This window comes from Syngnathoides biaculeatus, chromosome 13 (assembly GCF_019802595.1).
Source record: "Syngnathoides biaculeatus isolate LvHL_M chromosome 13, ASM1980259v1, whole genome shotgun sequence".
In the NCBI taxonomy this organism is placed as follows: domain Eukaryota; kingdom Metazoa; phylum Chordata; class Actinopteri; order Syngnathiformes; family Syngnathidae; genus Syngnathoides; species Syngnathoides biaculeatus.
The window spans coordinates 14,961,888-14,974,070 of NC_084652.1; the positions used below are offsets into that span (position 1 = coordinate 14,961,888).

The 12,183-nt window shown below is 40.4% G+C and overlaps 2 protein-coding genes across 6 annotated transcripts in view; one reads left to right on the forward strand and one right to left on the reverse strand.

Moving 5' to 3' along the window:
- The window catches only part of LOC133511024 (protein crumbs homolog 1-like), a 16,552-nt gene extending 7,995 nt beyond the window's left edge, over nucleotides 1-8,557 (reverse strand). Inside the window, exons 1-4 of the mRNA XM_061839601.1 lie at nucleotides 8,546-8,557; nucleotides 4,927-5,917; nucleotides 2,451-3,001; nucleotides 314-479 (exon numbers count right to left, since the gene is read on the reverse strand). Of these exons, the coding sequence (XP_061695585.1) occupies nucleotides 314-479; nucleotides 2,451-3,001; nucleotides 4,927-5,917; nucleotides 8,546-8,557 (1,720 nt within the window). The remainder of the gene's footprint in view (nucleotides 1-313; nucleotides 480-2,450; nucleotides 3,002-4,926; nucleotides 5,918-8,545) is intronic.
- zbtb41 (zinc finger and BTB domain containing 41) overlaps nucleotides 8,545-12,183 on the forward strand; it is a 20,026-nt gene continuing 16,387 nt past the window's right edge. The window contains exons 1-2 of one of the 5 annotated variants that reach the window (XM_061838978.1): nucleotides 8,545-8,586; nucleotides 9,954-10,950. In XM_061838978.1, coding sequence (XP_061694962.1) covers nucleotides 9,984-10,950 — 967 coding nt within the window. In that variant the 5' untranslated portion in view covers nucleotides 8,545-8,586; nucleotides 9,954-9,983. The other 4 variants (XM_061838980.1, XM_061838975.1, XM_061838977.1 and 1 more) reach the window with 4 other exon arrangements.

The window sequence follows — 12,183 nt, forward strand, 5'->3', positions numbered from 1 at the left end:
TACTGGCATGTGGCGGTAGACTTAATCTGACCAGGGATTAGTATGTCTTAGAGGAATCCTATGTAGGATCCCTGCTTCAACTCTGTTCCCTCTTGTAATCAGTCGCTCTGTAATTAATCAGTGCCTTTGCACCAGTCAGTGGACTGAAGAGACCGCACTCTCCTCCTGAGTATACAATCCAAGATTATTTGGCCTTCATGGAAGTCCCATTTCTTTCCAAGACAACGTCTTGATGTTCTTCTGTCCCACAGTAATGTCTCCCAAGGCAAGAAAAGCGTGAAACAGGATAGTATTTACAATATCTCTCACTCACATTCGAAGCCCTGCGAGTTCTGCTGGCATACAGTGGAGGCGGGACAAGGCGACAGCTCACACCATTTCACGTCCTCGCAGCGCTGCCCGGCCGTGTTCGGGGGGCAGTTACAAGTGAAGTCATCCCACATGGAGTAACACACACCTCCATTGAGACAGGGGTTAACCTGAAGCCAGTGAAAAAAGAGCTCAAATAAACCCATTGATGCAAATCATAAACATTTGTCTTTGTCATGATAGGGATAGTATTCTCGTGAGAATGTAATAGAATTTGGAAAGTAAACAATGCTGTGTTTAGTAATTGGTACATACATCCATCCATTCATCCATTTTCTGGTCCGCTTATTCTCATGGTCATGGGTAAGCTGTAGTGTTTAGTTAGGGATGTCAAATTTTTAATCAGTAGTGCTTGTCCATGTAACTTCAAACTACAAACACCAATTCCAATGAAGTCGATGACAGTGTAAAACAGAGTTTGAGCGTTGGCAAATTCTTTCCAACCTATATATATATATGAAGAGTTCAGATGCAAAAGCAGATGTATCTATTTTTGTTACAGAAACAACAAAAATGCATATATCTGCTTTTGCGTCTGAATTCTTAAAAGGATCTACAGAAACAACAAAAATGGATATATCTGCTTTTGCGTCTGAACTATTCATTTATAAAAGACCTTTTTTTGAAAAAAAAAATATCAGGGAATGGTTTATTCTTCAATATGGGGAGACTGCAAATTTGACAATTGGCAAGCAGGGTTCAAAGCAGTAAAGATTAACAACAGAACAGCCGAAGTCAAAACAACGTATCAGTGTAGCCACTGCACTACCTGGTGGAACCACTGGGCATTGCAGGAAAACTTGGGATGAGTGGGTAGTACCGCACAACCTGGTGGAACTGCTTGGGATATAGAACAAGGTCAAATGAATGTAGTCAAAATATTATGATGATTTGGGCAAGTCTGACGGGCCGGATTGAAATGATCAACGGGCCGGAAGTGGTCATGTCCTAGTTTGCCCACCCCTGGTCTAGTGGAAGGATTAAATGTGGCAGGAGAACATACACCAGGAAAAGAGATGACCGTGGGCTTCAGAGGATCATCAAATAGAAGATTCAAAAATCTAGCAGAGATCGAGAAAGAGTGAAATGAGGCAGGAGTCACAGTTTGGAAAAAAATATATATACAGATTCATCCAAGAGATTTAAGAAAAGTGTGCCTTTCTTTCAGGAATCAAGAGCCAAGGGTTTGGAGGAAGACTTGTGAAGAACAGAGAACCCAAGCTGCTTGAGGTCCAGTGTAAAATATCCAGAGTCATGATTTAGGGTCCCTGTGCAGTGCAGGGAGGTGTTTGTAAAGTCTGATTTCTTGAGTCCAAGGTCACTGCAACAGTCTCCCGGAATGTTTTCGAGGACTTCATGATTCCTTTTACTAAGGATCTGTATAGAGATGTAGAGTTCATCTTCCAGGAGGACCCTACCCATACCACCTGAAGCACCATATCCTGGTTTGAAGCTGATGCCCTCACAGTGCTTGAATGGCCAGCCAACTCGCTGGATCTAAACCCAATCGAGAATCTAGAGGGTATTATCAAGAGGAAAACGAGGGGCACCAGACCCACAAGCAAACGAAGACCTTATAGTAAGCATCAAGGAAATCTGGGCTTCCAGAACTCCCAGGCAAGCTAACTGCCTCAATAGCAAAGCGCGTAGAGGCAGTTATCATAGCCAATGGATTCCCCAAGTATTGAAGAGTAACACATCATTGTGAAAGTACCATATTTTGATTGATTTTAATATGACCCTAATTTCTTTTTTTCCCTACCAAAACTGAAAGGTAAATTATTTCACAGTATTCTAATTTCTTTAAATTTCTGATTTCGTAGGCATTATGAGCTAGAAGCACAAACTATGAAAAAATAAAAACGTGAAATTGTTGAAATTGTACCGTGCAGCAAATTTTAGCTACTTCCACACTTAATTATAATTCTACAAGCTAACTTCACCTTTCACCAAGTTTATTTCCTGTTAAGATACTTGTTCTTTTACTTAAGTTTGGCTTTTAAGTACATTATAAAAGACTAACGCTAACTCTGTACCAAATCCACAATACGATTGAGTATAGTGTACTGTCAGAAACTTACCGCACAGGCATTGTCACTGCTGCATCCTGGCGCAACACTAATCAGCTGTTCCAATTGGTACGATTCTACTGTAGTTGTTATGGGATAAAATTGCAGTCGTTTATTGTTCATCCTCAGATCCTGGACACATCCTTTAAAGTAGCCTCCAAATGTGGCGGAGGCCCTTGGGTCTGCTAGTCCACCCACAAAGACCTGATCCCCATGATGGGCCCAGATGTGCCTAATGGGTTGAGAGTCTTGAATCTGGGCTGACTCGATCAAAGCTGCTTCTAGACCGTCTAGCTTCACGGTCACCAGATGAAAATGGCCGTCGCTGACCACACTTTGACCGAGCAGGGTCTCAAAGTTGTTGATCTGAATTTTGACTCTGCCCTGATCCAACCAGAGGCGGAGGTACTGACTGGTGCTGTTGGCCATTATCAGGAGGAGGCCTCTGTGTTGCCGTGTTCGAATGAACATGGACACAGTCAAAGTCTCACCAGGGTCGTCTCCTAAGGAGAAAACGGCATAACTTTTCAAGTCTTCGCTCCCGAACCTTGCAGTGATGTATTCTGTGAAGGGAAATAGAGGGACGTTAGTCTGTATTATGGACCAGTCACTGTATACAAATTCAGTATTTGACAAAAGTGAGTATACCCCTCTCATTTTTTTGTGTATTACAGGATACTGAATCTTCTAATGGGACAACACTGAACAAATTACAATTTGCTACAGTGTAAAGTTGTCTGTACATTTACTGTCCCATCAAGCAACTCGACACCCCGTTACTGTATGTCTAAACTGCTGGCAACAAAAATGAATACACCCCGAGGTGAAAATGGCCAAATTGGTCTCATTTGGCCATTTTCACCAAGCGTGTTTTATGACTCATTCGTGTTATGAGGTCTTACATGTGAATGGGAGCCGTTGTGTTAAAACTGGTATTATGGCGCGCACTTTGACTGGTCGCTCGTTCAGAACTCAATGTGGCAAAGACCTCAAGATTGTTGCTCTACATAAAGATTTCCACGAGTATAGAGTCAGTCTTGTCCCATAAAAAGGTTTTAAATATTTGCTAAAATGTGAGAGATGTACTCACTCGTGCGAGATCGTGTGCATCTCAGATGTGGACTAGCCTTAGCGTGATTCGCTAAGACTCCTTAATTTATTCTGGATAAGCTACTTAAACCCACGTTTTTGCAAATCCTAAATCCAGGTGTTCCCTGGAATGTTTCCTTATTGTATGTGTCTAAACTCTGTGCTATTTCTACCTGTAAGCTCCTTTAAAGTCTGCCGACTAACTTTACTATCCAGTGGTGTGGCTTTCCGCCTATCCTCTCAATCTCAAGTAAGAGGCTCTAAAGCTGATCTGACATGACATAACCTACAACTTTTTGTCTGTCTACAGTCATTTAGACATCCATCAAGCAATCCTTTTTTTAATATGGAATTTTCATGCTTAAAAGTAACACCGTCCATGGATCCATTTTCTGCGCCGGTTATCTTCACTCGGGTCGTGCTGTTCTGGAGCCTATCCCAGCTAACAGCAAAGCAGGAGGCAGGGTTCACCCTGAACTGGTTGCTAATCAAACGCAAAGCACGTATAGACAAACAACCATCTGCACTCCTATGTAAAACTAAGGGAAATTTAGAATTTTCAATTAGTCAAACCATGCACGTTTTGTCGATGTGGGAGGAAACTGGATTACCTGTAGAAAACCCACACAGGCACAGGGAGAACATGCAAACCTCACACAGGCAGATTTGAACCCATGTCTTCAGAACTGTGAAGTCGATGTGTTAACCAGTTGTCCATCATGCCATTCAACAAAACAATATTCACAAAACTGGTATTAATACGTGAAAAAAAAATTCAAATTCTTTTGTCACTGTTCAGTGGATTCTTCAGGGTTTCTGTTCTTTTCTGTTGGTTTTATTTTTCTCCACACCACAAAACAGTCTGTACTTTTTGATAAAATATTTAAGTTCATAAATGACTTGAATTATTATAGTTTTACCAGTAGGCTGCACTTTTATAGGTACAGATTGTGAGAAGTTTTGTGACCTCTGTTTATTCCATACATTGAGGGTCTTCAGATTCTAGTTTTAGCTTAGATTTCCTTCCGTATCAAAGGCAGATGACTTTTAAATAACATCTCTCTCTGTCTCTCTCTCTCATTCTCATTTTCTCTCTCTCTCTCTCTCTCTCTCTCTTAGCTTGTGTCTACTTTTAGAGTCTGTAAGCATTGTCAGGGTGCTTTTGCTTTCAATATTGCTGCTGTATAGGATTATGGGTAACGTACTTTCATATAGCTTGGTCAGAAATAACTGATGCTAAAGCTAGGTTAAAGGCTACATCGAGGCACCTTTCCAAAGCGTTTTTAGAATTTGAAAAACCTTTCCTCCAAGTCCTTCTGGGCCTTCAATGATGGGAAAGAAATGTTCCTGAGTAAAAACTAGACTCCGAAGAGGGCAGTACAGTCCAGTAACGTCTTACCGTCTGCACAGTTGTCGCCTTCATAAGGTCTATGGCACTCGCACATGTAACTCCTCCAGCCCTGGCTCACGCAGCGGCCTCTGTTCTGGCAAGGTCCTTCGTGGCATTTATCGTTATCATTGCATCCCATGGTGACGTTAACCTGGGCGTCGGAAACCTTGGGCGAAGTAACTGGCACCACCAGATGGGAGTCCACAAACACATCTCTCAAGCATCCCAGAAATGGATGCAGGGCTTCTGCTCTGTAACCTGGAGCTGCTCCTACGAAGAGACTTTGACGGACCTTCCCAGGTTGGGGAAGAGCAGTGGCTGCCTCGAGCACTTGGACCTCAGTTTTGCTTTCCCTCGCGCAGTTTCCCTCGGTACAGAGGAGCCGGATCAGGCTGACTACTCCGCCGAGTGAGGCCTCCATTGTGTGCCATTTGTTGTTGGAGATAAACTCTGGCAGCTGCTGAACCAATGTGCTGGATCCTTGGTTTTTGAGACTCCGGAGGCACAGTTGTCCATCCGTTATCTCAACGCTAAGAAGGAGGTCATCCACTCTGCGTTGCAAGAGAGTCCCAACAAGTCCTTCTGTCCGGAAGCTGAGTGTAACGTTCAGAGGACCTTCTGGGTCTACAAGATGAGTCTCTATGTACATGTAACCTTGGTTCTCAAAGGAAAAGACGGTGGAGGTCCTGCATTTGGAACCCGAGAAGCCGGCAAGGCAGATGCATGTGTAAGTGTGTTTCCCATTTATAAGTAAAGGCGAGCAGATTCCACCGTTACCACATGGGTTGTCATCGCAGCCCGAAAGTGCAACAGTGCAGGTCTGTCCCCCGTATAGACGTCCGTGTAGGATTTGCTGAGAACAAAGGCATCGAAAACTGCCTAAGTGACTCTCACACACACCACCGTTTTGGCATGGCTGCAGTTCACATCCGGTGACGTCTCCATCAGTGAAAACATCTAGAGAGACAAGATTGTGCTTTACTATGTTGAACTTGACGAACTGCGCACAAAATGCGAGGAAAATCACCAAACCTGAAATATTGACGTCATTGTCAAGTCATCACTTGGGTTAAGCAAGTCACAAGTTAAGTCAGACCATCTTGTTGGGTTTACAGCGTAATGCATATTGGAGTGATAATAAAACATTTTTTTTCCCACTGACTGCAACATAAACTAGTGACACCTTATAAAAGTTAAATTAATGACAGCGTGTAATGAAACTTTCACATGCAGTAGTCTCATCAAAAAGTTTGGAATCACTTAAAAATCCTTACATTTTTGAAAGAAAACCATGTTGAGCATTTAAGCATTTAATTAATGAGAAATACAAGGACATTTGAGTGACACCTAAACTATGGAACAGTGGTGTCAATAAAAAAAAACCCCATAATGTACATGAATATCTGCTTACCTTGAAAAAGCCACCATAAAATCCAAGCATGCACGATGAATTTTAACATTGTCCTCCTCAAATCCTCCAAATTACTAGTTATTCAGGTATATCTTCATTTTACATGAAATCCAGCCGGGCCAATTGTCGTGCGGGCAGCTCCATCTTCAAGGGCCGCTGCTCCATGCGTGCATGTGCGCTCGGCGGCACGCTTGCATTGTTGCCGGCCAAGATTGGAGAGATTAAGCTAATGCACTTACAATGTCTTACACTTTTGCGTTGGCAAAGGCGACGCTCCAGCCAGGAGGCTGACGAGCAATCTGATTCTGTTCTGTAGTTTTATTAGAAGGCAGACGCCTGGCAATTATTATTATTTTTTATTTCTTTAGAATATTGCATTTTACTTGAGTTTATCTCTTCCTGAATTTATTTATGTGTAGTTCTGTAACCATGAAGTGAAACCTACAGAATTTGGTAGATTATTTAAAAATGCATGTGGTCTATTGAGAAAACAAAACAAAACAAAACAAAACAATTGCTTGTGATTCAGAGGATAAAAGGAAAAAGAAGAAACATTTCTGCCGCTTTTTTTCTGGTGGGGTTGTTAATGGTTAAACAAAATACAAGGATGAAATTACAGTAGTAATACAAGTCCCAGCTTTTGTTACTTGGGTGTCATTTATTTCGGGTGACAATGACTTTTTATATAGGAAATACAGATCCAAACAGATGTCTTTGTGGATGCATACTGTAAACTAGAGTATGGATTCTCCACTGTATGATGTCTAATGAAATCCACTCATTTTTTTGAGCTGCTCATCCTCACAAGGGCCTCGGGAATGCCGGAGCCCATCCCAGCTACATTCAGAGAGGAGGCGTGATTCCCCCTGAACTGGTTGCCAACCAATCGAAGGGCACATAGAAACAAGCAACTTTAAGGAAAATAACAGCAAATTTCTTCATTGTCAATATGTAACAGGTGCAATGAAATTCAAGGCGCTTTCATCGAAGGTTTTGTTCAAAAAGACAAAATCAATATCCCCCACCATTTACTTGGACAGTACTTTCCATGCTATCAAACGTGGACATGGAGAACATGTGCATGAGGCATGTTCTCTTCAATCTGTCCTAACAAAGTACTTAGCACAGCCTGTTTCTGGCCCGTGGCCTGGACTTTCCAAGGCAACTGAGGTCATGTGCTCTAATCTGGGAATGTTATCTGCTTTTGAAACATCAGTCAACAAAAGGGAAAGCTGATGTTATTTACTGTCATCTTTTTTTCTTTTCTATTGTAACACAAAGTAGAAGTGTTCGATCCCGTTGGGAACTCACTGAGCCCAAGTTGCCTTTCCGGCATCAGCGACTCAAATTAATTGTACATTTGGTTTTATTTAAGAAATATGTCATTATGATAAACCCCCCAAAAAACAGGCTTTTCTTTTGGAGTACCCAAATGGTGGGGGGTTATTTCACACAACCTATTCAATCATCGGGGTACTTAAAAGATACAAACGCAAGGTGACTAAAACTTTGATAAGTTAATGAGAAATCTGATTGTCATCAATTGTTTTGTAATATATTTTTTATTCAAAATATGATGAACTGATAAAATGATACTTCTTCCTCCCTCCTTAATTTTAGAGAGACTTTGTTGACAGCCTGTATAAATATATAGCTGTAACGTTAGTACCGTAAGTACTATTGCGTGAAAACCCTTTTATTTCAACAATACATTGAATTGTTGATGCATACCTTCTATATTACATTACAATATAGAACATTTTTTAAAATAAATTAAGACCCTTCTTGTCTTGCTCAAACTGAACCGTTTTTGTGATTTGAATATATTTCATTGTTGTTAAAGTACTTTATTGACAGAACGATTGTTGAGTAACTAATTTTTAATCGACTCAGCATTTTCTGGAACTTTTTGACAAATTTCAATCAGGTTTCCGAACTCATCACAGTACGGAATCTGCCTCATGTGTGATTTTTTTTTTTTCAATTCCAGATTCAACACTCTTCTTTTTCTTATGCTTTTTAGATCATTTCCACTTTTATGAATATTTCTTGCAGTGGACCCTGTTTTAATTGTATTTTTATTTTTCTTTGTTTTCAGTCTTTATCCGCTGTTTTTTCTTTGTTTTTAAATTATTCTAATCATGCAAATCACTTGTGAACCAAATGCACTATTTTCTTTTATTTAGAAAGCCAAATACTTCATTTGAACTACGTTACCCAAGATGCCATCGTACCGGAAACGCCACAATTCGACATCGGCACGTCTGCATTTTCCAAATTATTGCGTGTATTATGAATATAGCTACTCGTTTAAAATGTAGGAATATTTATTTTAATTTACAACTACTGAAGCCTTTAAAAGTAAGAATTGTATAGTGACGTTCCCTTGACTCGCCAATGGGCGAGCCGTTTGTTAACATGTCCGTGAAATGGGCAGTAAGGAGGGGCGTTTCATAGCCGTACAGAAAATTATTGATGTTGACGCTTATTTTCTCCAAAACAGAAGCTATTTTCTGGACTTTACGCGGCTGTTTGAATATGGCTCACATGTTTGAGGTACGGGTTGATCGAAAAAAAAAATCCCGATTCAAGTGCTAATTTCTGTCGTAACGTTGAGGTCGTTTGTCAACATCTCCTCGTAGGGGGGCCCTTGTGTGTCTAGTAGCCGGTAGCATATTAGGGGTCCTCAAGGTGGAGAGCGAATGTACAACCACACCTCTGTAGTTTGACCAACAATAACTACATATTATGCAATATAACCACCTCCATTTCATTTACAACACGAGTTTTTTTTTTTTTATATGTGTTAACACCAGTCACATGTCTGCATTGTAATCATCCAGCCAAGACATATGTCGTATCGAGTATAGTAGCAAGTATCCCAACTTCCTAAGCAGTACAATGAGAGATTCGTGTACAATTTGTTAATGCTGCTTAATGTGCATCATTCAATCTAAGATCAATATTTAAGAGGTACTCGCCTCTCTGGGTCCATGTTTGATATTGTGTGTTGTGTTAGCAGAGGTGGGAGTCGACACAACCCTGTTCAAATGCTAGGCTTTTGCCATGTATGCATGAAATAAATAATAATGCTTGAAAGAAAAAAAAATATCAGGAAAAGCCTACGAGAATATCTGAAAGGTATTTGGGTTTAATCTGAGGCACTTTAAATGGTGGCAGGTGTGAAGTAACCATCATATAACATGAGTTTGAATGTGATTGGTTGATCGCAAACAAAGTCCATCCTCATTTATACTGCACATTTGTGCTACCAAATTCTTTATTTTTACTTCCTCTCTTGAACATATTGTACATATATTTTAACTGTGCATGTTGTTGGTCCCATTAATAGCTTAAAAAGCTTTTTGAAATACTTCATGTTGGTCTAATTTTTTTACATCACAAAATCCTAGCCTTTGAAGGATGCATAGCCTTATAAGCACAATAACAGCAAAGAAAACAAATGCAATGAAGGCTTGGTTTGTATTGACACTGTTGAATAAGTATTTATTTCACTGCTTTCATTTACAATGACGTGGAACTGTGCTACATCAGAAATGTTTTTTTCAATATTTGTCTTTTTGTTTGTTTAAGGTGTTAACATGCTTTGTTTTTTTGTTTTCAGAATTAATTGATAGTATCCTCACACAATCCAATGAAGAGAAGAACAAACAATTCATTGCCTGCCAAATACAGCAGGCAAAGCAGAGCCATGAAAAAAGACACAACAGAACCGGACACCTCAACCGGCTGCCAAGCAGCCCCACAAATCCGCCACTTCACCATGGCACAGCACAGTCGCAACCTACTGAACTTCTTGAACGAGGATCGGACGCGGCAGAGGTTCTGCGACGTTTCTGTGTCGGTAGGTGGGAAGTTGTACGGCGCCCATAAAGTGGTATTGGCCCATGGGAGCAGTTACTTCCACGCTGAGTTGTCCAAGAACCCCGCCATGACCCACGTGACTCTAGATCATGTCGAGGAATCGGTTTTCCAGCACTTGCTCGGCTTGCTGTACACATCAGAGTGTGTTATTGCCCAGACTGAGCTGGAGGCTGTGACTGAAGCGGCCCGCTTCCTAGACATGATGGATGTGTTGAAGCTGCTTTGTGAGGAAGGGTCAAACAACAACCTTGTAAGTGGGGATGAGACTGAATTACTTATAATAACCACTCGAGGCTCATATGATCAGGAGTTTTCCACAGAAAACGCAAGACAGGATCAAAGTCCAAGCGCAGTTCCGGCGCAAACTCCTGGCGATAAGGCAGCTACCACGCGGAGATCCGCTCGAAGGAGGAAACCTCCGACCAAGTTTAAGAAAGATGATTTGGAGTGCGTGGACAACACGGACAAAACGCAAATAACTCACTCAAGGGAGGAGATTGAGGAAAGACCAGATAAAGCTGAAGTCTCTGGAAACAAGCTGGTCATGGATGAAACCATACCATCACAGGCGGAAGATGTTCTGGGTGAGGAGGATGAAGGTGGCCCGATTGAGGATGGTGGAAAAGCACCAGCCACAGGTCCTGTTTACCCTGAAGGTCTGGCACCTGTCATCATCCACATTTCCAGAAAGAAGATTCTCAAGTGCCCCAAATGTGACAAGACCTTCGATCGAGCAGGTGGGAACAGTCAAGATTTTTTCACTCATACACCAGAGGCAGCAAAAGTGGTTGGGTGCACGCTGTACTTATTGTAAATTTATTCAGAGATGTTTTATAAATACGTTATTCGTGTTTGAAGATAATTGCTGAAGACATCTGAAGACTGAGAACCATTTAGTACAAAAATGTGTATGTTAAACTCTTTTTTTCACCGTTTGCTTTTCTTTTTTTTCTTTTATTATTTTTGTCCACATTTTGTATCCAAACAGAAAGAAAGAAAGAAAATAAAAAAAAAATTACATTCATTAACAGTGGGATAATAATACCTTTATAAATGACAGAATAGGAGGGTTTCTCTCATCTCGAATTATCTAATCTAGTAGGTCAAAAAAATACCTTAAAGGGAAAACAAGAATAAGCATAGTAGTGAAAAAAAGAAGAAAAATGATACCACCTCTATGCACCTTCCAACAAATGTTCCAAAAGCAATGTACAATGGTTTACATATTCGTTTCAAGTAAAAAAAAATTTAAGGTTTCAAATTTTCTTGGTATCAGAACCCGTGGGTGATACCTGTTCTGACAACAAGACAAGATGCAATACTTGTGAGTTTAAAAAAAAAATACACTGCACACCACGGACAGCACATAGTAATAATAATAATAATAATGACAACAACAAAAGGAATACGTGGTGGGAACCAATGAACAAAATTATGATAAACTTGATTTCACATTATGGAGTAACATCTTTGGTTGTTATGTTATATTTTGTCCAGTTTTCCCTTTGTCTCTCAAACTTGTCTGTCTTCTTCAAGGTGAAGGTTAACTTCTTCATTTTAAAGATATCTTGAACCACTTTAATCCACTCCTTAACTGTGGGAGTATTCTTTATCAACCATTTCCTTGTCATAGCTTTTTTGCTTGCTAGTGACAAAATACTATATATATATATATATATATTCATTTTCTGGACCCTTGACAGTGTCCGGTATTTATCCCAACAATGAGGTTTCAAATTTTAAAAGAATCCTGACTTTCATAATTTTCTCCATATTTTGTTTACTGTCTTTCCAGTATTTTAAAATGATTGGAGAGTCCCAGAACACATGAAATGTGTCTCCTTATTCTCTCCACAATCTCTCCAGGAGGAGATTTCGGAGGAGATTTTTCCACCATTTGCTTTTCCGCTTTTTTTTTTTTTTTTTTGGTTGAGGGTTGGTGGTGGGGTAAAACTGCAGCCACTGAGACA